At 40.1% G+C, this 25,323-nt stretch overlaps 1 protein-coding gene across 1 annotated transcript in view; it reads left to right on the top strand.

Annotated features, from left to right (window-relative positions):
- MPPED2 (metallophosphoesterase domain containing 2) overlaps nt 1–25,323 on the top strand; it is a 170,735-nt gene that overhangs the window by 44,034 nt on the left and 101,378 nt on the right. The window contains exon 3 of the mRNA XM_088017816.1: nt 3,583–3,764. Within this exon, the coding sequence (XP_087873942.1) occupies nt 3,583–3,764 (182 nt within the window). The remainder of the gene's footprint in view (nt 1–3,582; nt 3,765–25,323) is intronic.

Genomic DNA, 25,323 nt, shown 5'->3' on the forward strand with positions numbered 1-25,323 from the left:
TGCTTGCAGAGGTGTAGACTCTGAATCAGAAACTTTTTAGCAAGTAGAACAATCAAGAAAACCAGAACGGGGAGCCCCAGGGAAGAGGAGGGAACTCAGGAGCTCTCCTTCTCTGGAAACATTGGGAAGAAAACTTGTGTCAGTTAGGCAGCGATGGGGTAGAAGCTTCATGTAAAGCGTTGAACCCACTGCCCGCTAAGGTTTTGTCCGGCTCTGGGATTTTATGAAGCTGTGTTTTCTTCTCATCTGCCCATGTCATCTTGTTTTCCCCTGGCTGTACTCAAATGTACGTGCAAATCTCACTGTGATATTTGAATCTGGCTCTGGGGGTTAGATTGCCTTGGTAAGACACTCACTTGCTAGGATACTTGACATGATGCCTTAGGGGAAATGGTCGATCATTTGAGAAAGTCAGCAGCATCAACAGTAAGCAGTGAAGTTAACTAAGAACAAAAACGTAGTCTGTGGGTCTTCACACAATGCAAACAGGTAGATCTTCTAACGGTAGCCGGGATCTCCCTTAGACATGCTGTTACACTGAAAATATTTGACTGCCTTGACTTTTATTTTCAAAGCATTTACCAAATGCCCAGTTTGGAAATAGTAGTTTCCCGAGGGTAGTCTCAACTTTAATTATATCTGTTTCAACTTGCCTACTCTGCTAGGATGTCTTATTTTCAACTCTGAATGTCTTTGGGTGGACATGTCTTCCTTCCTGTGACCCCCCCCCACCCTGGGTGAAATTTGTCATGTTATCCTGCAGCGTGCCTCTGACATGCTGTGTTGTCTTGTCTCCTGAAACCATCTCTTGCCTGGTTTTGAGTCCTGAGGGTAACAAAGGACATCCATGTCTCTGGGTCAGAGGATGTACATGACTTCTGCATTTGCCTCTTTATACCTCCCCCCCTTCCCTTTCCCAAGCCTCTATCTTGAATCAATCCTCCATACCTCTCTTAAATGTCTACCTAATTCTCTTTGGTGACATCAGATTGGTGATATTGATGGGTGAGCCTTCTCTGACAGTCTTCCTGTGTCCTTCTGACTCATTTTATTTCAGCTCAAAGCTGAGAAGATGTATTTTCTCCCTTTTCCCTTTCCCCTCTATTTTTCTATTCCTTGGCCTTTCTTTCACTGTTAATTCTGTTGGACATTTAAATGTTTCTCTGGAGGAGGTGGGAAGGTGGGGAGAAAAGTGGAAGCCACTTAAAATTGACTGGTGTTCCCATCAGTGGCCTCAGAAAGTTATTGCCCAGTCTAAAACTAAGATGGGAAAAAGATTATGTACCATCTGATGATTTGCTTCTCTAAACAGAGGAGAAGTCACAGAATAAGGGCCTGTACACAGTGAGGGGTTTATATGTGTGCTATTTTCTGTCTAATAAATTCAAAATGATAACTACAATGCATGTCCCTCTGATAGGTTCCGATGGATTTGTAAAGGATTTTGATGTAGTAGTTGTGCCTGGAGCTCAGCCGAGTTATGGAAAAGAGGAAATAGGGACTGTGTCTGTATAGTACTATTAGGTTGAGAACTGGAAAATAAAGATGTGCTTATGTGTGTATGTATATGCATATACATGTATTTGAATTATTCATGTATTTAGATGTCCAGTGGTTGATATTTAATTTTCATTCAGATGTTGGTGGATTAAGTTTCAGTGTGCACAGTCCCATTCCAGTGAGCCTCTTAACTTTTGACATGGGAACAGAATATTACTATCACTTTCACTTTTCCCTTCCAGTCTGCTGCAGAAAACAGTCATTCATTCTCTCGGGAAACTACTTTTAGAAGACAGGAGATACTGACGAGACTGGAACCACTAAGACTGAGTGTAACAGAGTCTCAGTAATGGAAGGGAAGACACCAGACACTTTTATATATATAGAAAAGTCAACATCGGAAATAATCAGAAGGGTTTCCAGGTTACTCATGAAATCTTGGTGGATTAGTGAATAACATTCTCCATGGTAATAGCATTATTAATTTCTAGGCTTTACAGGAAAAATTCATTAATTTTTTGTGGAAGTTAAACTTTCTTTTTGGGTTTCCAGTCAGACCCACTGCGTTAACCAGTTCGCGGTCCCTCCCCTTCTCTCTTCTTGCTCTTCTTTCTTCTTACTTGCTTACCTTCTCCTGTGACAAAGAGAAAATTACATTAAAAGATTAACCATTAAAGAAATTCAAGACTCTCCGGGTTGTATATCGATGTCTTTATTCTCCTCACTAAAATTGCCACTGTTAAAACAGATCGTTTCTTTCAGAAAAGTGGAAAAAAGAAAGAAAAATTAAACAAAGCCCGTAGAGGCAACACATATAGAGAATCTCGTGTTGAGCCTTCAGTGAATTCTCTGCTGCATGCTAACGGTGAAGGGCGGGGCTGTGACATGAAACATTGTTCCTTATTTAATGTTTCACACTCTGATCCCTGCATTGCATATTTGCCTCTCTTGTGACCTTCTCTTTGCCTTTATAACTGCTGCTTTTCACCCATAATCCAAAATAAGTATACATTCCTACAGAGAAATTAAAGGAAGCTGTCAGTGTAGAGTTAATATAGTTAAAGCATCCTTAATTTTGCTACATAGAAACCCCTTAAATAATTAAAACTGTATGCTTGAAGAGTCAGATTTGCATTTCTTTACGAAGTTTATTTAGCACACTTTGTTACACTCAATTAAATGAGACTGTTCTGTTTCATTTTCTTTGCTTCGGGTTGATCATTTTGCCTTTTGATTCTTATGCCCTAGTGTAATTTCACAGTGCTTAGGTCTCTAAAAGTATACATATATTAATGCATATGTAGATCTATACACACCCATTAAAAGGCATATGAATTGTACTGAATAGAATCTTTGCCCAAGGCATTTGAGCATTGCAAGTCATCTAAGGTGTAACTGGGACTGCAGATAATTCACTGTTGTGAAGAAGGAACTTTACAAAGTTCTTTTAACATTCAGTGTTTTTCTTTTAAGTCCTGTTATTTTGACATCACCTTCTCTCCCCACTGATTTGTGAATCACTTAGCAAAAACAAGAAGATACAGGTGTCGAATGGTTGTGGAAAGGAAATTAAATATAAGTACTGTCTATATCTTTCCACATCTCAGTTGGCAAAGCATGTGCAAAGTGTTCTCTGTAAATTAGTTCACTGCTTAAGTTATGCATGTTTAAGAAGGAATAAATGTAGTTATCCATTTCTTAATGAGTAGGGGGATCAATTGGAGCATGATGAGAGAAAATAGCATAATTTTGCTTCCCCAGTTGAGGTTCAATATCCCTAAACTTCACCATTAATCACTGTATCCATTTCCTGGGTTAGTTCTGATTTTACATGTAAGATATTCTTTCCTTTTCATTCTCCTCCCAGGTAAGTAAGCCTTTTTGAATTTGCTCAGTGGGGTCGTAGATGGGGGATGCTTTCTCCTGTGCACCCCAAAGTCTCCCTTGTTGCAAAGTCCCCTTCTGCCTTTGCATCAGTTTATCTGGGTGCGTTCACGGATAACCGTCGATATGTATGTGCAATGACAATTACGAGGGTTCTAATATATTTAACTGTTATGGGATCTGTTATGTCTACTTTAGGGTCGACCCCATCCCATATGACACTCCAAAACCAGCGGGCCACACGCGGTTTGTCTGCATCTCAGACACGCACTCCAGAACAGATGGTATCCAGATGCCTTATGGGGACATCCTTCTCCACACAGGCGATTTCACCGAGCTGGGACTGCCCTCAGAGGTTAAGAAGTTTAATGACTGGTTAGGTAAGGAATGATTGCGTTCTGGCGCCCCCAATTAACCTTTCCCATCCGAGTGTCACTCACTGCGTCCTAATTGAATTAGAGCACTTGGAAGCCAGCTCAGCCATTTCTCGTATGATATGCGGTGGTGTCTAGCTTTAATCCAATTCTGTTAATTAAAGATGAATTTTTAGATATTTAATTTTACTGTGCATCCTTTCAGTGCCTGGCCTCAGCGGCTCTGGGGCAAAGGGACGGAAAGCTTTGAAACCCATCTCATCTCACTCATGCTGCTTTAATGAGGGCATTCATTGGCACACATGAGACCTAGAATCATATTTTTAATTCATTGGCTCTGCAGTCTTTCCCAGATATTATGAGCAAAGATGTACAAATGACCTGCTAGTAAGAGAACATTTCTAAGAAATGAAGGAGGATGTGAAAGTCTATGAAGGGAGGGTCCTAGCACAGTGCTCCTTGGGGCCAGCTTTCCTAAGTGAACCAACGGATGTCCTAAAACCCCTGAAATGATAAGTTGTCCTGCTGTAAAGCTCCCCAAACTTGGAATGTGAAACCACCCTAGATACACCAAGAAAAGCATAATGGCAACTTTGTGGTTACTGTAGAGGCACCCACAGGTCAGGGTTATGGAAAAATGTGGGCTCCTGGGTCAGGCAGTGGCCAAATATTAGCATTACAAGGCAATCGTGGGGTTATTCAAAACTAGATTAGATGACACATCTTTTAAAAGAATTCTCTTAGGTGAGGGAAAGAAGGCAAGGGTTTAGAATCTCTAAAGACACTGAAGAATTATATAGTAAAGAGCAGAAATTACTCCGGAAGAATAATGTCATGAATAATATGTCAACCAATAAAAATTACTCGGGAGATTTAGGGAGAAAGTTTAAAATTCATTTTCCATCAAACTAAAGCAGGGGCTGAGAAATTTTTAAATAATTGATGAGGTGATAAAATGTGTGAATGGAAAAACAGCATTCATGAACAACAGTTAAAATATTTTTAAAACTAAGCCTAACTGCTAACATAACTATTTTCAGTTCTCCCGTGACCTTGTCGATCTGTCCACATTTTATGTAGTTGGCATCAGAGTATGTATCTGCTCTTTTACTTCTGGCTATTTTCATTGAATAGTATTGACATGATTTTTCAATGACTTTGCATAATTTTCATGTTCATCCTTTTAAATAGCAACATGACATTAATATTCTGTGCTTTTATTTAATAAGGGATTCCTCTAAAAATGAATATTGTTATTTGATAATTTCTCCTTTGATTCCTAGCACTGAAATTTGCATTTTCATTTGTGTATCCTTTTTGCTTCTGTTGACTTCTTAGGGTAAAACACTGCATGAGTTAAATTACTAAGTAAAAGGATATGAAATTCTTTATGTGTTTTGCTGTGTATTGGCATCTTGTTTTCCAAGGGGATTGTAGCTGTGTACCTCATTCACAGTGAATGGATATACCAGTGTAAGCATGATCTCGGCAGCATTGGATATTGGAGCTTTATATTTTGAACTGTTTTAACAGTTATTCAGTCATCTCATTTTAAACAGTAAGGTACCTTAAATAACATTCAGCATAATCTCATTTTTGTAGGTAACTCAGAGATATAGAGAAGTTAAGTGACTCTCTCAGAGTCTCCTTGTGGCAGAGCTGAGTTTGTAATCCTGATCTTTTCACTTCTCTTTTGTCTTTGTAAAATTGGCTTTCAAGTACTATTATCTATTAATTTTAGCAACTTTTATTTATGAAGTGTTAGCAGGCAGAATTACTTGAGGTTGAATCTTGACAGTTCTAAACTGTTCTGTGAAACTGAATCTCAACACAGAAAGATCTAGCTGCCTTGACAACGTTGATTTGTAAAGAAAGGGAATAGCACGGTGGGAAGTGTTTATAGAAGTACAAGACAGGATAGATCCTGGTTATAATCTTGTTTAGCCACTGACCTTGGGCAACTGAGTTAACCTCTCTTTTCCCCTTGGTTTCCCTCTGCAGAACTAAGGATTAATACTACCTGTCTTTCTGGATTATTGTGCAGATTAATCAGTAAATGATTGCTGCTAGCAAGTTTTTGTGGGCCATTAATAACTGAATGGGGAATGTGGTGAATGGACCATCAACAGATATTTAAAGGGTAAAAACAAGAAGAGGTCAGAGGAGTTATTTAGTAGATTGGAAGTAAATACTGGGAAATTTTATAAGGGAAAGTACTCTGTAAATGGAAATGTGCTGTAACTAAGGAAATAAAATGGTAAGGAAATAAAATGCTAACTAAGGTTCAGTTGCATGGTCAGTTCCTTCTCTTCTCATTTCCCCTCTGATCTTGTGTGGCAGAAGTAAGAGGCCTCAGCAGGGGCTGCAGAACATGAGGCCAAAGGGAGCCCATGGGATGTGGATAAAGTTGGGATCCCATAGGGAAGGACCAGAATAGCTCAGTTACCCTGGCAACCTTGTGGTGCTGAGAGTGAGAAGGGATGTGAGATTACACTCCACCACTTGGCTCAACGGAAGCCTCTCACCTGCAAAAAAGCACTTCTAGCCCCTGTTGCGAGATGACCTAGCAGAGTGGAGTCAGGGGTCAGATTGGTCTGGGGCTTTTGTCATAACAAGGCATCTAGTTCTCACTGGCATGGGTCCTTACAGATTTTGGAAAAGTTCAGTAAACCTCTCATTGATTCCCATCTTTCTACACTAGACTATCCCGATTATTGGAAACAACCTGACCACCCCCTCCCCCCCCAGCTCCTTTTTTCTCCAACAGGCTCATGTATTTCTGTTACAGGCCAGGCATTCCTTCTGTCCCTGTGTCATCCCTCTAAGGTTGCCAGTGTTATCCCATTTTCCAGATTGGGAACCTGAAGCTCAGTTGGAGTGACTTACCCAAGGTCATTTAACAGATAAGAAGCTCAGAGAGGTTATCAGAGAAATCCATTCAGATTCACTTGACTACTCAACCTGGGGTTGTCTGACCCCAAAGTGTGAGCCCTTTTCTGTTACTACTCTGCTATTACGAGTGGGCTTGGAGCAGCTGGGAAGCTTGCACTTTAGGCTTGAACTAAAACAAGGTAGCTTCCAGCAGTTTCATATGGAAGATTGAGTAGCTGTTTGACCATGTGCTATTATTTGAAAGATGTCTTTAAGTCCTATCTATCTTGAATCTCACCCTGACCTACCAGCTGCAGGGCCTGAGAATCCCATCATGACTTTCCTGTTGGTTCAGAGGTGATGGGTCCTGGTTAATTCGTGCGTAGGCCACCTGGCAGGTGTAACACACAAAGTTATTAATACAAAGTGATTTATGAGATAAGCCAGCACAGCACAGGGTCATAAGAAGATAGAGCTCAAACTAGGTACAGTCAAACTTGGACAGGTAGGATACCATACAAGGATTATAGGCAGCTGGGAAGAGCCAGTTTTGAATTCCCTACTTTTGGTAAGTTGCTTAAACTCTTGAGCCTTGATTTTCTCTTTTGTAAAATGGGCATCATCATAATAATATACCCCTGGTGGTTGTTCATATGCACCCTGTGATAAAGCTTAGACCATTCTTAACACAGCCTTGGCCTGTAGACAACTTTCAATAACTAATGTGGGGGAAGACAACAGAGCCAGAGGCAAAAAATCCAAAAACCAGAAACTAGAAAGGACTGGTACCGTGGATTTAAAGAGGGATTTGGACTGTAAAAGGGAGCACTCACTAAAAAGGTATTAAGAGTAGAAGCTGACAACAAGCTTCCGTTACTAGACAGAATGCTAGGACTTTTAGAGGCCTTAGAGGTCCCACCTCCTAACTTGAGAGAAGGGGAAACTGAGGTGGGAGATTATATGAATCACCCAGAGTCACTCAGAAAATAGATGGCCACATGGGGACTAGAACTTGAATGGGAAGTGGTATTGAACGAGCATGTATTATCTGTAGGTGGTAGGGTCTAGACACTGTACCCGTCCCCACCCCACAATTACAGGTATCATTCATGCAGTCCTCACAATAACTGATGAAGTAGCTCTTGTTACTGATGAGTAAGCTATTATCTTCTTCTATACTTAACGAGGAAACTGAGCCTTGGTGAAGTTCACTTATCTTTGATCATAACAACTAGGTGGGCACATCAGGATTTGAACTTGGGTCCATCAGACTCTGTTTCCCGAGCGTGTCCTCCTGTCTTTCTCTATTCCCAGTGTGGGGCTTAGGATCCCTGCTGGAGGGACCCTATCCTGGGTAAAATGGTGGTTCTTTGAAAAACTGCCTCCTTGGACACACACAGTCACACATACAGATGCTGAGGGTCTAAGGTGGGTTTATGTCATGTTACAACAGTTTTATGGCACAGCCTCCGTATAGGGTTGGCTGGCGGCTGGGAGGGTGTTGCGAGGTGGGGAAGCATTCTTACCGTTTGGTGTAGACGGTTCCAATGGCAGTGAATTACAAGGAGGTAAATATCCATAGAGAATACTGAAGATGCAGCCAGGCACATAGGCTCCAAGGGGTGTCTAAATCATGTTGTGACATTAGCATTTCATTGCACTCATCTTGGTCCTTGAAGTGACTAGCCACTGACTGGAACCTGAAAACCTTTTCTTTTGTGGGCCGGCCTCTCCTACTTGTGAACATTTGAATTAAAAAAAAAAAAAAACAGCATATTCTGATAGCTTCTGCTGTTGCCCCTTTGGCCCCTTTCCTTGGAAATCTCTGCCGTGGGTTGGAGGGTGAAACTTTAAATTTCTCCCTCTGCCATCCTGAGGGAGCCACCAGAATCCTGTTTTTCACTTCCCCTGAGGCTGGCTGATGAGACACTGGAGTCCTTCATCTCACAAACCACCTCCCCTTCTCTACCCAGCTGCTGCCCACGGGGCTGTCTTGAAGGGAACCAGCCCAGGGTCCGAGAGACATGTGGCTTCTTATTGCCAGGGCCTGCAGGGTTGTGGGAAAGAGGGACCAATAAATCTTGCCCAAAGAAATTCTTTTTAAAGTGTTAGTTAAATCCTCTTGTCCCATTAATATGTGAGGTCAGATATACTGCAGGTATGTCGCAGGTGAATAGGCTTTGGTGAGCTGAACTGGGATCCTAGCCGCTCAACCATTATAGCATTTTCTTTTTTATCTTGGCACAAATGCATCCTAATCATTACAGGCTTGGCTTAAAAATAAATTTGCCAACTATAAAATGCCTGCTAGTTACAATGTGATTATTTTTATTGGTAGTAAATTCTGAACCACTGATATGCCCGAAGGTACGTTTTTGTGAGCCATTGGGCCACGTGTGGTCTTCCTTCACGTTGCCGCTGTGTTCTTCCAGCTTGTGCCTCTTTGATATTCTTTACTGGTCTTCATTGTCCACTCGATTTCATCCCTGCTGTCCTCTCATCTTCAGAATATTTTTGGTAGACTTCTCCTTGAATATGGCATATACTTATTGAACATTCATGGTTGTACTGTAATTGTTTGTTTGTCTCTACCCTACTAGACAACAGTGTGTGCCTAATGAGCACTCTTTGTACACCCAGTTCAGAGTATAGGGCCTGAAACATAGTGCCCAGAAATGGCTGTGCAATCATGGAGTGAATGAATGAACATAAAGGTACAAGACTTCTTTCTCCCTGTACTTCTGGCTCAGACTTTAAAATTATATAGTTCCGTATGTAAAATCTGTTTCTATTCCCTTTCTCCTCAAAGTATTTATAACACCCAGTTGGCTATTGTTAATGATTCCTACATATGGTGCAGAAATATTATAAAGGGTTTGTTGTTGTTTTGTTTCCTATTATAATTAGACCAAGTTCTTGGGTGGCCTATTGTTTCCGCCTAAAGATTACATGTAACAATCTGGCTAGTCAGAATCCCTTTTAGCACAGCACCGAAGCCATGAACTTTCCATTATGACTTTTCCTTGGTCTTGGTTTTTATATAATAGCTTTGAGCTTCAGTTTCTCCAGGCCTGAAAGGAAGAATGAAAATATTCCCAAGGAAAATCTCAAGAAGAAGGTTATTCATATTTGTTGGAGCATTGCTTTAGGCATGGTTATAACAGAGTGTGACTGTAACGAACATCACAGATCATAGACATATAAATTATTTTGCTTCTTTCGGAATAATCATATTGGGACACTATGTCTCTTTTCCAGAGATCTTGCTGTTGGGCCAGAGTTTTGGAGCTGAAAAGCTTTAGGAAAAGCTTTCATAGTCTGGGCTATTTATTTTATTCTTACAATACATGTAATACATGTGCATGCCTGAAACTTAGGAAGTAGAGACAAGTGAAAGAAGAAAACAAAATTACCCATGGCCAGAGATAACCACGGTTAACATTTTAGTGTGAATCTTTATGGAATGTTTTCTGTTAATACTTACATACACACATGCGCACACACATCTTTTACCAAAATAGAGATTTATGGTAGTACTGTTTTATTGTGTGTTTTTCATCTTAATATATCACAAACAACTTTCCACATCAATAAATATGGCTAAAATACTTTTTCCCAAAAAAGAATATTTTTAATTTAAAAAAGAACATTTTAATATAAATAAGATACACATGTATTAGAAAAATTCAAGTATTTGATGTGTGCAAAGTAGAAAATAGACATCCCTTTATAATCCCATCTTTAGAGTAGTTGTCTTTGATTATGGAATGTGAGAGAATTTTTTTGACTTTCTGTTTCTGTCTTGAATGTTCTCAAGAGCAGCAAATATTCACCCTTTAAGGGCTTTTTGTTTAATTTATTTTTAAAAATTATTACAACTGTGCATATTATCCTGTAACTTTAAAAAATTTTAACACATCATGCTCTGCATTAGCATAGCATTCTGCTGTGTGGGTGCACTCTGATTTATTTAACCAGATCTCTCTTACTGGACACCTAAGATGTCTTCATTCTTTTATTATCTGCACTGGTGTGATGAACATCCTTCCTGCTCTCTCTTTGCAAACATCCTTAAGTTATATTTGCAGGATATCTCTCTAGCAGTAGAATTGTTGGTCCAAATGATACATACCTTAAAAAAATGGTTTATTATATATTGTCAAATGTCCCTCTATTAAGATTATAATTTCCCCCTAATACTCTTCAGTAGTCTTTGAAAATTTGTGTCACATGTTTTTGAATGTCTTCAGTGTCAGAAAAATCTCCATCCTCTAAGGGCTTTTTAAAAATGATGCAAACTCTTTTTCTAATGGTGAAAGCTTACATACTCATGGTGAAAAAATGTAAATAATGGTAAAAAAAAAAATAGATCACCAGGATATCTTACAGTTCACAGATAACTTCTCTTCACATCTGGCATGCATCCTGTTCCGTGGTGTATGAATGCGTGTGTGTGTACTGAGGTGTAGAAAGACAGTACAGCATAGCGTTCAGAGCATGAGTACTGGACTCCGCTTGTGTTTAAGTCCTGATCTCAATATTGTTAATGCTGCGATCTTCGTTTTATTCCTCTGTCAAAGGAGAATTATTCATGCTTAGTGTATCTAACCTACAAGGATGGTTGTGGGGTTAAATAATATAATGGGTGCCCACCGCATCCAGGCAGTGAATGGTCAGTAAACGTAACTTGCTCTCTTATGCTAAGTGCGCCATGACTTCTTCCTGTCCCGTGGGTGCGTGTCTCTTACTCCCTGGGACAGCAGAACTTAATCAGGGAAGGTGGTCTTACAGACTTGTGCCGCAGTGACCTGCTGGCCTGAAGCCCATTCTGCATGCGGAGCAGAGAAAAGGGTGAGCACCCTGGCCTTGGCTCCTTCACACACACAACACATCCAACATACATCGACATCTCGCTAGATTCTAATTCCCTCTGAGCTACACACCTGCGGGGCCAGGCCTCCCCTTTTCAGAGACCTCTCTTCAGTGTCCTGTCATGTCCCTCCTGTCCTGATCTTGAATCTGGCACACTTGCTGTCCTTGCCAGTGTCACCGTGCCTCCTTCTAGGAACCATCCCTGTGCACTGGCTCTTGCTTTGCAAACTCCACCGCACCAGCCTTCAGCCAGGTTATTGGTGTCAGACTTCAGTTTATTTTCTCAACTCTCCACACGGTAATGATTTCTAGGCATGGTTGTCACATTTAAGGCTTCTGATTTTTTTTTTTGAACAATACAAAATTATTAGGAATTGGAGCTTGTGAAGTGGGCAAGTTGAGAGATACCATTTGGAATAAAAAATAATGATGTGGCATAATGGCAACAGAAGTCATGGGGATGTAATGTACAGCATGGTGGCTGTAGTTAAAATACTGTATGCTCTAGTATAATTACGTAGTATAGTGTAATGCTGTATACTATGGGATGGTTATAAACAAGCATTACATATTTGAAAGCTGATAAGAGATTAGATCTTAGAAGTTCTCAGCACAAGAAAAAAGTTTGGCAACTATGTATGGTGACAGATGTTAGCTAGATTTATTGAGGTGGTCATTTTGCAGCATATACAAATATCGAATCATTATGTTGTATACCTAAAACTAATAGAATTTGATGTCAGTTATACCTCAGTAGGAAAAATAAACAAAGCAAAACAATGGTGTGACACAGTGCTCTCTAGTGAAGTGCCTAGCAGTTCCCAGTGAAAAGTTTCAAAAATGATTTGAGCAAGGGAGCCTCATTGGAATGTTTATAGACATATAACTTTATTATCACTTAATAGTCATAGCTAATAAAGAGGTTTTGTAGGAGGCTTTGAGAAGGACAAACAAGATGACTTTTCCCATGATTTACAGAGAAGAAAGTGTCAGAGTTCCTTAGAGCCTAGAATTCCCTGATTCTTATTGTTTAGAGTTTAATATCAAAGGAGTTTCTTAATCTTTAGCTTGCTCACAAAAACCAATATCTGACATGCCGTACTTTCTAGCTCTTAATTCATAATTTGGTTTTTCCAGTTGTCATTCTAAAATTAATAACTTATTTAATAGCTTCTGTTTCTGCTTTAAGCAGTTTACTTAGGGTTTTTGCTTTTTTTTCCTTAGTACGAGATTGAAGAGTTTTAAAAAGTGCCTTTGAGGTGCCTATTATTCTATCATGTGGATACAGACATCCTGTTTTCTTGTCTGTCCTCGTATATTTGCTTCACCCGAATAGTTGACTCATGCTTGATATCTACTTGTCCTTTTTTACATAGAAGAATCTTTTCCCTAAAGTGAATTACTTCATGGTCTAGTTATATATAAAACATTTTTCCAATAAGGGCAAAATTAATTTTAAAGCACAGTTCAGTTTTGATATAGAATTAAGTAAGATTCTTGGGGGGGAAAATGTACCCAAACACAGAGCAACTGAATATGCTCAGTGAAGTAAGATTGGATTTTATTCCATTAGGAAGGATCGTTAGTGACCTGAAGACATGATGACTAGGTCATTTGTGATCCGTGTGAACCTAATCTTCTTTGTTATGGCCAGCCATTTTCTTAAATTACATTAATTATAATGCTTCTAATTTATATGACATCCTTCCTCCAAAGGACTCAAAGTACCTTTAAGTATATTAGATCATTAATGCTTATAATGGTTCAGGGAAGTTGATATGGGCAGACAGTATTGCTGATGTCTTGCTGATGGATGGATGGAGATCGAGAAATGTGGAAGGACAGGCTGCGGTCATATTGTGAGTCAATGTAAGAACTGGACATCGACTCCACGCTTCTTCCAGCTTTCGGTTCTAAAGCTTCCTGTTTTCTCCTTTTCTGAAGTAATCAGCATCTCTTTAAAAGAAACAGACATGGGCAGGACATATATAACCATCACTTCATCAGCTAAACAGAAAAAGCCAGGTAAAAACTCTTTGGAAAGGGGGAGTCTTTTTGTATTTTGCTATATGATAATTGTATCACTATTTAAAATAAATAAATAAAATTTACAAAAGAGTTTTTTGGTAACAAAAGAGTCTTCAGCTTTTCCAAGCCATCTGATCCAAGAGGGAAAACTGAAGCCCCAAATTGTGTACACTTGATCCTTGAACAACATGGGTTTGAACTGCACGGGTCCACTTACATGTAGATTTTTTACAGTACTGTAGATTATTTTCTCTTCCTTATAACTTTATTAATAATGTTGTATTCTCTAGCTTACTTTATTGTAGGAATACAGTATATAATACATATAATACATACTAAATGTGCATGCAGATTTTCCACTGTGTGGGAGGGTTGGCGCTCCTAACTTCTGCATTGTCCAAGGGTCAACTGGTATTGCTAAATCCTGGAGCAGGATCCTTGTCTCCCAGAACATGAAGGGACTTCATCCTCAAAAGATGATTTGCATCTATTCTAACTGCCTTTTAAGGGCCAGGTCCTGCTTTGTGACAGGCACTGAGAATGCATAAGGGAACAAGAGGGCAGATCATTGCATTTGGCATCCAGCCTCTGATTGTCAGTGTGATTTCCCCCTTTCCTATAGGCAACTGGAACTCAGAGTTTCAGTATCTTACTCGGTTTTGCACAGACTTGTTAGTGGAGGGCCCAGGAATAGGGGCCTTGTTTTCTGTCTGGTGTGATGCCATTTGTCTTCCTATGTTAATATTGTGTATCGAAATCTGGGAGATTCTTCTTATTCTTTGAGATTTTGTTTATGGAATGGAGTACTGATTTTGTCTTAATCTCTCTTTCTCCAGAGCCTTGTATCTAACTGGTGACTAGGTATTTTGCCATAGATTGTAGAAGGTACACAGGGTATCTCAAAACCAGTGTATCTCAGACTGAATTGATATCTCCTCCAAAGACTGCTCATTCTCCTGAATTCCCCTTCCAATTTACATCACTGTTAACTTGGGAACCTGAAGTGTCTTTCAGACCTCCACTGTGCTTAAAGAAACTGCGAAGGCTCAGCCTTCCATTCTTCTTTCTTGGAATCATATATGAATAATAACATTTACTGGGCACTCAACATTGCCAGACCCTTTACAAGAATTAACTCATTTAATCTTCCCAATACTCAAGTTGGTTGATGCTGTTATGACCATTTTCATAGACGCAGAGATGGAGGCACAGAGCCCTTTTTCCATGGGGTCTCCCACCAGACTGACATTTTGTGGAATGTATTTTAGGAACCATTAACTGATGGGATAAAGTCCATCATGACATTCAAGGCTCTTCATGAAATGGTCTAGCCTATCTCTCCAGCCTCACTTCCCACCATATTTCTCTCCATCCTCTCCTTAGCTCTTTGGGCTTCTGTCTTATCATCTTCTTCCTGCTCCCTGAGCTCTGACCACAGCCGCATTCTGGTCCATGGTATTTCCACCTTGAACCTTTGTACTGAACAGTTTCTTTGGTCTATGGGTCTCTGTTCACATGCCACTTCCTTGGTAAGATCTTCTTTTTCCTACTTCTATATCTTATTTATTGTTCTTCCTCCAGTGAGGGCAAGCTCCATGAGGGTCTGCAGTTTTCTTGTTTTCCACTATATTTTCTATACCTACAACACTTACTGACACGTAGGAGCTTCTCAGAACATGTGCATTAGTGAACAGAGAGATGAATGAAAGCAGGCTCCGTGAGAGCTGCAGACATGTCTCTCTTGCTCCCTGTCACTGATAGGGTTGCGAGCACAGCGCTGGGTGCGTAGCAAGCACTCAATAAATTTTGGCTGAATAACTGAATATTTGTTCTCGTTGATCCTGCCAGTCTTGTTCCTTTCTTCTGTGAGCTCTTGTCCATTCTTTAAGGCCCAATTCAAAGTTACTTCTGTTCTGAAACTGGCCCTGCCTTCCCAGGGAATCAGTCCCTTCTTCCCTCTCACACTGTCTTCAGACCATCAGCACACATCACTTTTAGGACTTCTGGTCTCCTCTTTCGATTATGAACCCCTGAGCATTCACTCCAGTGGAATATTTAGCAAATAAGGACTTCTTAAGAAATGTTTGGTTTTCTTTACATCACAGTTGTACTTCCATGAACAAAATGCGTTGCTTCCCTGACCTTCAGCCACCTCTTCTCTGCAACACAGAAGATACGAAGAGCCTGTTAGATGTTAGAGATGATCGTTTCATTAACATCACAACCCTCACTGTCTTAAAGTGCAGCCTCTGAATGCATTTCCAGACCCCGGCACAGGTTTCTGGATAGGGACAGTCCTCCTTAGACCGAAGTGGCCCTCCGTATGGCTTTGAACTTGCTGATACTTCATAGATCACTTGCATTTTAGCTATCCTACCTCCTCCCAGCCTGCCTGCGTATTGTTTCCTGGAATCTTTTTTCCAGCTGTCCCCTGGGTTTTCAAATGTCATTTTCCTGGCCCTTCAAAGGGCATGGAGCGTCCGTTGTGCTTCTAAGAAGTCTGTCGCTGCACGCGCTAATTCTTGACGTTTCCCCAGCCCCCTTCCCCCTTTTGACTGGTAAATTTTCATTATTGGTTTTGCGTGGAAGTCTTCAGGGTTCCACTCTGCCTGACCCCTGTGGTCACTTAGTGATTACATGAGCCAGCTGAGGTAATTTATTCACTTTGTTTTGGTGTGAACATGTCCCATGGGTCTTGTAACTGCAGTAATCACTTGACCCTAGTGACTGTTAAGTGCTTTAAACACAGTTATTTTAAATTTATAATTGTTTTCATTAAAAATCCCTTATAGTAACTTAACTGACCTTGCTGTCAACGTGGCATTATGTGCAGGGGGAAGAAATGAAAATATTATGATGCAAATAATATAGTACTCATCAGAGATAGGCAGCAAATCATTAACTCACCCTACACATGTTCCCTTGGAGCAAGGAAGATGAAAGAGAAGACGACATAATTATAGCATAGCCCACGTAATTCAGTACAGCCATTCCTGCACGTGGGGCAGGCCACTAGCCTAGGGAGCAGGAAGTGGAGTCCAAGGTGAAGTACCAGAAGGACCATTCATGTGTAGACAGCACTTCTCATACCAACGGGTAGCCCCAGTTGATTAATCATGTGTCAACTAAAATTTTTTACTTCTTATATTGAATTTAATTTCAAGTTTCAGAAAAGTTGGAGATACAATGAACTCAAAAAACTAGATTTGTTTGATTGAAGGCTGCTAGACTGCTGGGCAGAATGTGCTAAATAATGAGATCAAGAGAGTCTTGATAACCTGGTATTAAAAACTTGCACACTCAGATTCTCTCTGTGTTTCTGGCATGGCTGAGTTAGTCCTTGTGGAAACCTGAAGGCACATTCCAGAGCCGTGGGTTGAAGGAGTCCTTCAAAGACAGTTGGTTAGTAGGCATTCATATTTTAGCCTAAAATGGGGGTTCATTTTGAAACTCACAGATCTTACACTTGGTTTTGTTTTTGTTTATTCTTCTTCTTGTTTTTCTATTTTATTACTTAGGGAAGGAAATAAGAGGAGTCTTGCACTTTCACTTAGAAATGTTTCCATTTCTCCAAGTTGTTCCTGCTTAGGGCTGCTATTTGTCCATAAGGTGCTTTTGTACCAAGTGTATAGAGGTGCCCCCTGGACCTGATGAGTACATGTTTGTTGAATGGCACACAGCTCCCACTCACCTCTTTGGCTGCTGCTGTTGTGCAGTTAACAACTTTTGCAACTGTATAAGGCAACCTTCAAGTAGTCTTCTATTTTGGTTTGCCTCCCAGATGAACATTGTTTGTTTTTTTTTTTTGCTTTTTTTTATTACATATCTTTGATTAATGCTCTTATGCTAGTATTTACTTTTGTCACCTTGTGATCTTTTGATATTGTGATATATGCCACATTTTTATGTACATATTTTGAAATGGAATATATAGGGCATTTGATTTTAGTCCTCATAATAGTCTGTAAAACACACATAATTGTCAAAACATATATATAAAGTTCTTAATCAAAGTGTCTCTAATTTTGAAAATTAGAGGAGATTTTTACAATGTTTCAAGAAAGAATCACATTGGGGAAAAATGACTTTTATTTTTTATTATACTGTCTGTATTTCCTAGCTCTCTCCACATCTGGAGTTTGTTTTAAAACCCTATTTGGTATATCCAAAATGAATAATTAAGCAGCTAACTATAACATGCATTATTGATCTACCAGATTTAGATGTTATTACAGCAAGTTTTGTGTGCATTATGAAACTGACACAAACTTCCCCCCCCCCAACTTGTTTCTTAAACTCTATTGAAATTTCAGGAACAGGAAGGAAACAGCACATTTTTTTTCTTCTTTCACGGTAAAGTTGTACAATTAAACTGTATTACCTCCCTTCTCCCTGCCACTTAGTTGAGTCTCATTTATCCTCTACATTGAATTCATTTCCTTTGTATGAAAATAAGGTTGTGAGGTAAACTCTCTTTCTGTTTTGAGGAGACTGAACTGCCCTGCGAGGACATCTTACTATAAACTAGACAACCTCTGAGCTTTGGTTTCTCTGTAAAATGTGGAAATTGAGGTTGTCTAGTTCTTCACTAAGTGACTCTAAATAATTTCATATCACAAAGCTGATTGCGATTGAGTGCCAGCAATGTGTCAAAGTCCTGTGCACTTAACCCCTGACTTTGGAGTTGCTCATCGAACAAGGGCATAGGGCATAGTCTCAGTGGTGGTGGTTGTGAAGGATGCACAAGAGCTGCATGTAGTTAGTCCTACATAGGAAGCCATCATTTCTGACTTTCATGACTTAAGGAGAGCAAACTGATATTTTCACTTTCTTCTTTGCATAGTTTCACATTGTTCACTTTTATGACTCCTTTCTTCACAGAAAGCCTGGATTCAGAAAGCAATGGAACCCTAAAGCCAAAAAAAATGACTAGTATATGAATTGACAAATGAGTCTTTAAACTTGTATATTTAGCACTGTGGAAGTGAGGAAACTTGTGATTCTCCTATAAAAATAGGTAGAAACCATAAATACATGTGCGTCTGCATGTTTGTAGGACCTGTATAGTTTTTGCTTCTGCACGTTTTGTTCTTTGAGAAGGCCACGTGAGGGGTAGGGGTGGCGAAAGGCGTAAGGTCTACCTCCACATGTGTGCCTGTGCAGCCTGACTCTGGCAAGGGCCCCCCCTACCCAGTGTGCCAGAGACTGCTAAAGCAGGAAACTGTAACGATGATAATCATGTAGCCAGATATTTTTACTCTAACTTGAGGCACACAGATGCGCATGTGGGGGCCGGTCTCCCGAGGTCTCGCTGGATCCCTTCCTTTGGATACGAACACCGTGGTTAGAGATCAATGCTGCCTTTCTTGGGCAGATCACACATATAACTTATTGTCTTCATCTCACCTTTATCATCTTTATCACGTTTTCCGTTTTAGTCTATCAGCGAGGAAGAATGTAAAGATCCTTGCAAAACAATCTGAGTGCAGACTACTTCTAGATTTTCGTGATTCTTTTCCCCTCGCTTTTTAAAGGGCTGTCCTTTACTCCTTGTACAACAGCAAATTTATATAGTGTTTTAACGCTCCTGCTTCATCATCTTAAGTAATATATAATTACAGGAGGTACTTCTGGTAAAAAGTACAGCTGACATAAACTAGTTGGAGGAAAATGCAGGTGGCTCTGGGACGCCACACATGGGAGTGGAAGCGCATGGGGTGTCCCAGGGATAACTGTGACTGTCATTAGTCCACGCGCTGTAGGAAGCAGCCGGCGTGTGCCTCCGCGGGACTGGTGAATGTCAATTAAATGAATGTCTGGGATTTCTAGAAAAATCTAAAACAGAACTATTAGTTTCTGGTAGTTCTTCTATAGCTCATAATTTTCCATATACTACTCTATTAGTGCGTCCTGGATCTAAGTTTTTATTCTTACCAATGGCCTCTGCCTGCCTTGCAAAGATTAAAAAAAAAAAGTAGGTAGTTAGTGATAGGGAACATGACATTTTCACAACTCCGTGTTTATGGGTGTGTCTTTCGTTTTTATTTTGGTAAGCCAAAATGCTTTCACGGAGTAAGATTCCATAGTCTAAGGTATTGGGAACATAAGGGAGGATCTTAGGTTTTAAGAAGGGTCGTGTCTCCTAGGAGTATTTTATATGTGGTTTCTAGTAACGTAAATTTGGGGAATTCCCTTTCCCTGGATGGGAGGAAGGAGGATCAGGAAACTTGTGCAGGCAGTGCTTGCTGTCCTCTCTTAAGTCTCTTCATCGGGGTTAGAAGGGTTGAACTTTTGGAACAAGCTCTTTCCCCTCACATTAGTATTCTCCCTCCATCACCTAGAGAGAGAGGGAGAGACACAAATGAGTATGAACATAGCCCAGACAGGCTCATCCTTCAGTGGGGTTACTCCTACCTCTGAACTTAGATAGTTCAGAGTTTCTGCAATCTGCCTTCTTCATCAAATACACAGTGTTCTGCACATCCTTTTATAACACTTCACAAAGCTCCTCAACATTATTGGTTTTAAAAATCTCTTTCATCGTATATGTCTGTGTTCAAATCTATCCTTTCTAAAAAATGTGTGCTTGTGGATATTAGGATAATATGTCCAGGGTTCACAATACTGTTTGGGTATACCCTGGTGTGAAATATAGATGCACACCAACTAACAATAGCTATAAAAATGAAATCTTGCACAAGCCGTGCCCTGCCTTCCCAGTCAGCAAGAACAATGATTTTGGTGTTAAAAGGAAGCTTTATCACTGGGGAGGTGTGCGTGGGGGGCTCTCAGCTCAAGAAGTGGGGGGGGAAGTGCTGCAAATTTTAGTATAATGCATAATGTTGAAAGAAATTTTATCCCATCATAAAGATTAGCAGGCTGTGTAATTCAATTTAAAATTGGTCGGCGTGTCCTGACTATTATAAAGCCTTTCTTTTTTTTTTTTTTGTTTTATCGCCATTCCATTATTTTAGGTCATATACCAATATAGAATGGAGCATACAGCCAAACCATACAAAGTCTCCCTCTGTGGTTCCACCCATTGGAGAAATTGTTGGTGAACACAAGAGATTATCTTAAAATGAGTTAAGAAAATGCTTGCTCAATTGAATGCTTCCTTGTTTTCTTTCTTGCCTTTTTTTTTTTTAAACATAAAATGAATTTCTCTGGGCAAGCAACCATTGAGAGTGAAATCTTTTTAAAAGCATTTGCTGGACACAGGGCTTGGTTCTCAAAACTCCAGCGTTAGCACTTATCTGCAGTATCATGGGCATTACTGTGCCATTGAAAACCAAGATGCAGTAGCTTATGTTAATGCAAGACTGACAGACCCACATCTGATGGCAATTACCCATACTGGGGGGTTAATAAATGTTCTCAGAATTACTGTCTTTATTTTCTTTATTACAAGAAAAATGGGCAGTTTTCTAAGCTGTGCCTCCTGCTTCTTAGGAGCTCCAGTCTTGGTGACTTGCTAATTAACTGTTTTGGTTCCAGTGTTTCACGGGCTCTGCTGGGTTTAATATTCCTGTTGGGGAAATGCTAGATCCTTTGGCCAAAGTCGTAGAAAAAAACTAAATTAAATTCAGTAAACATTTATCCAAGTGCTCTTCACGACCAAGAGATGAGAGGAGCTGTAGAAATAATAATAGCAAGATTTGGGTGCACCAGAAAAGTGGCTGGGAAGTGAAGGCATAATATTTTCACTTTTTTTTTGACCTATTAGTAAGAGGGCTAATTTTTATTTGTGTTCTTAAGGAGTTTCAGCCCTGAAGCACTTTGTTAAGAAGAATCTTCGTGCCACATCCAGACTCAGTGGGAAAGATGTTAGGATTGATTAGCAATGTCGGCCATGTTGTAGGATGGGCAGGCCCCTGGTTTGGTGTCATTCATCTTTGGTCATATTCATGCTCTCTGACTGTGGTAGACAGAAAATTGCCATGGTGAAGTGTATGCCTGCTTTATTTTAACTCTTAATGGCCAATCCAGACTTTCAGGTATCTCTATTGGCAAGTTCCCGAAATGACTCTGACCTTGGTTTGGTGGGATTTTTAAGTTTCCTTCACATCGTAGGCTGTTTCATGTCTTGTGGAGGTTCTTGGCATATCTGTGGGGCAAGTTGGGGTTAGTATGTGAATCAGGAAGTCAGGAAGACACATGCAACTGTTGTGCCCTGTAGGATTTAGGAAGCAAATTAACTTTGGTTTATGATTCTAACCTATACAGGATCAAGGTTATCTAACCCTTCCAAGGGGAATTAACTTTTGAAGCTTTTTGCCTACTTATTTGAAAAGGAGTTAATAGATCCACTCAGTTTATCCTGGTAGGTCCCGCAAATCTTGAGCAGCTTGGTTTTCCCTAGTTCAAGTTCGTGTCTTCTCAAACAGACTGCTTATCGAATGTCCCAGGTGGATAGTTAAAAACTGAGATTCTTGAAATCTAGCTTAGACCTATGGAATCCGATTTTCTACTGGTGGATCTAAATAGTTGGGAGCTTTAATGAGCCCTTCTGTGTGTGAATTCCAGTTCACCACCACTCTTCTTACTTAGGACAGTATCAGTTGTCAAATTCAGGGGTATTATTCTACAGACTCTCATCACCCTTAACAATAGGCCATTCTTTTCCACTGTGACTTCTGTGTATTTCAGTTACTTCATCTGTGAAAGGGGATAATCGTCCTTACTTCGTATGTTTCATGCAAGGATTAAGTAGGTTAATGTATATATAGTTTTTTAGGACTGTGCCCAACAGAGGGTAAGTGTTGTTTGTATTGGTTCTTGGCCTCATAATTATCCTCATCTTTTGATTTGTTTACAGGGACTCTGCGTATCTGTGCCAATCGCAAATCAGGATCTCTTACCAGACTATATTGTAAGGAGGAGAAGAAGGTATACAAATAGCAGTGTTGGGAAGAAACACTATTAATTAGGCATGTGGAAGTATAAACATAGTGAGTTAAATCAGGAGGCTTTTGGCTGCAAGAAACAAAATAGCTTCAACAGCAAGGGACTTATTATCCCATATAACAAGAAGGCTGGGAGTAAAGCATTTTTCAGGATCTGGTAATTCAGGGGCCTGAATTCTTGCAGCATTCCTTTCTCCTGTTCTCATATGTTATTAGCCTTGCCACAAAGGTTGGAGAGTGACTGTTGAAGTGCCAGGCAGAGCATGAAGGCGTAGCATGAAGTTCAGTGGGAAGAGGGCCTGTTCCTTCTTTGTCCAGGTGGTGACCGTTTCCCAGAAGCCCTTCAGCAGACTGCGCCTCCTGTCTCATTGACTAGGACTGGGAGACGTGCACCTCTTTAAACCAGTCACTGGCAAGGGGAATAAAATTACCAATTAGTCAAGAGCAGTTCACCTGGGTCTAAGAATAGGCCTACTTTTCTTGAGCACATGGCTTCTCTGGGGGTGGGGGTGGGAGTGGGGAGGAGGGGGATGAATACATGAACAGAGAGTATGCACACATTTGGTCCAATCTGGTACATTTTTTACTTCCTGCATAGTTGTTTCAACACGGGACCCTTACTATGTTTGTCTTACTAAGGCACGAAGTTGAATAAACACATTTTAGATTTTCAATCACAAGAGTAGGTTTTGAAAAAATATTCTTTAGTTAGTTTTTAGCTAATCAGTAATAGAGGATGGCAGTATTTGAGTGTTCTCATGAAAATTGAGATCTTTAGAGGAACCGTGTGGTTGATATACTGTTCTAAACATTTCGTGTGTGTGTGTGTGCGTGCGCACGCGTGCTCACACACGCACAGACGTGCTTCATGCCTCCTTACATTATGTTGCACATGATTAGGAAAGTCTGTTTCTTAACTGATTATTGATAAAGCTCTGGGCAGACTGAAAATGTTGACTCATCCCCCTCAAAGACCCCTTCCTTGATTGCCGTATCTCGGTAGATGTCCTCTTTTACTCTCTTTCATAGCACCTGCTAATTCCCTGCCTAGCACTTACCATAACCTAAGTAGTATTAGCAGATATTTACTTCTTTATTGTCTGTTGCTCCCAGCTGAGTATAAGCTCCATAAGGGGCTCCATAAGAGACCCTTTTCTGTTTTGTGCATCATTATATTCCTAGCTCATACCAAGCATACTGACTGTCATACTCAGCAATCCGGTGGAATAGTGTGACCATAGTATAAAGACTGTGATCATTCCATGGGCATTCTCAAATCTCATCCCGACTTTTGAGAGGGTCAGGGATTTAATGAGATTTAATGGGATCTTATAGGATTTCTTTTCCTCAAGGCTGCTGGATTAGGAAATTAGGTTGAGACCTGACTTTGCAAGAATTTTGAAATCAGCTTTTTAAATGAGCTAAAAGGGAAAGGAAACTACAAAGTGGGTGAACCTGAGGATGTGCAGTTGAAATGCCACATGACGGAATTAAAAAGTAAGAACAGTTTAACCCAAAGAATTGAAATTTGGCCAGACCTTCCTACTAAGAAATTAACTTTACAGGTTTTAGATGGGTTTGAGTAGAAGTGGTTGGTGTTCTCAGTTGTAGAGAATTATGTTAGGACCTGCAAAAAGACCTTCTTTTCCTGCTAGTGTATCTGACATTCAGTTTCTGGCTAAAACACTTCAAAGAGTTCATTTTTTAAAAAAATTAATAAAAATAGTCTTTTTCAAAAAAAGTTTCACCTCCACTTTCAGCATTTAAGAATCAGTGATACTGGTTTTACCTCCCACTCTGAGAATAATCTTAGTGAAAAATGCTAGTATTTCAGAGACATGCAGAAATGATTACATGGTTGAGAGGAGCCTCTGTATTATAAGAAGATAGCAGTCTAGAAAATCTTTTGCTCAAAACTTTGAGAAACCACCTTGGTATTTGATATGAGAAAGGGGTACCATATTGGTTGAGAGTAAGCAAATCAGATTTTTAGCTTCTGGTGGAAAAAAATAAGTAAAAATTGGATGCTAGCCTCATGGAAGATCTTTACCGCTGGTTTCAGCAAAGGTGCCTCAGTCATAGTGTCAGAAACAGAAGAAAAATTTGGAAGGACATTGGCTGGGTCCAGGGAAATCATTTTTATTGTCTTAAGTTATTCTCTGATTTAAACTCACAGTTAAAATAACTAAACACATGCCTTCCCTGGGTCAAATGAAAGAATATGGTCTTAAACTATAATAGTAGAGGTTTAAAAAAGAACAAGAAAGATTATTCTGACAGTGAACTCTGAGCAGTTCTGTGTATCTCTGAGATATGAAGAAATTAGTCGCCATATGCCCAGAGGGTTATTGGATGGTACTTGCGGGTAGTGGCAGGTTGATTTTAGGAGTCCGGATTCATGATTGTAGGCACTGTCTTCAGAAACGCCTCTCAGTTTCCCTGAACCTAGATTTCCTGATCTGTAAAGCAAATCATTGAGACTATCTCTGACTCCGTAATTGTATGATATGGTAGAAAGGGAAAACATGGGTCAGCAAGATGGGGAATTCTACCTTGGGTGACCTTGGAGGAGTCATTTAGCCTTGCTGGGTCTTAGGTTCCCATTCCAGAGAAGGAATGATTCTGATCTCCGGGGACTCTTCTAGGATAGAATTTCAGTGAGCCTGGAATTAGAGGAGAAAAGGTCAGGAGCACCCTACTGCCTCTTGATTTTTCTGTAGGAAGCAAAGGGAAAAAGCTGGCCCTGCAAGTATGTTAGTGTGGATTCTTTCATGTGACCCAGTGACTTGGGGTCCTGAGAAGATGCATGCACATGTCCTGTCTGGCCCAGGCAGTAGGCTCATTTGTAAAGAGTGGCCTCGGGAAAACCAGCTGTCAAAACAGCAGTG

The sequence above is a fragment of the Eumetopias jubatus genome, unplaced genomic scaffold, assembly GCF_037043125.1.
Source record: "Eumetopias jubatus isolate StellerSeaLion01/CBP00866 unplaced genomic scaffold, mEumJub1_p1.0 scaffold_13, whole genome shotgun sequence".
NCBI classification, from domain to species: Eukaryota; Metazoa; Chordata; class Mammalia; order Carnivora; family Otariidae; genus Eumetopias; species Eumetopias jubatus.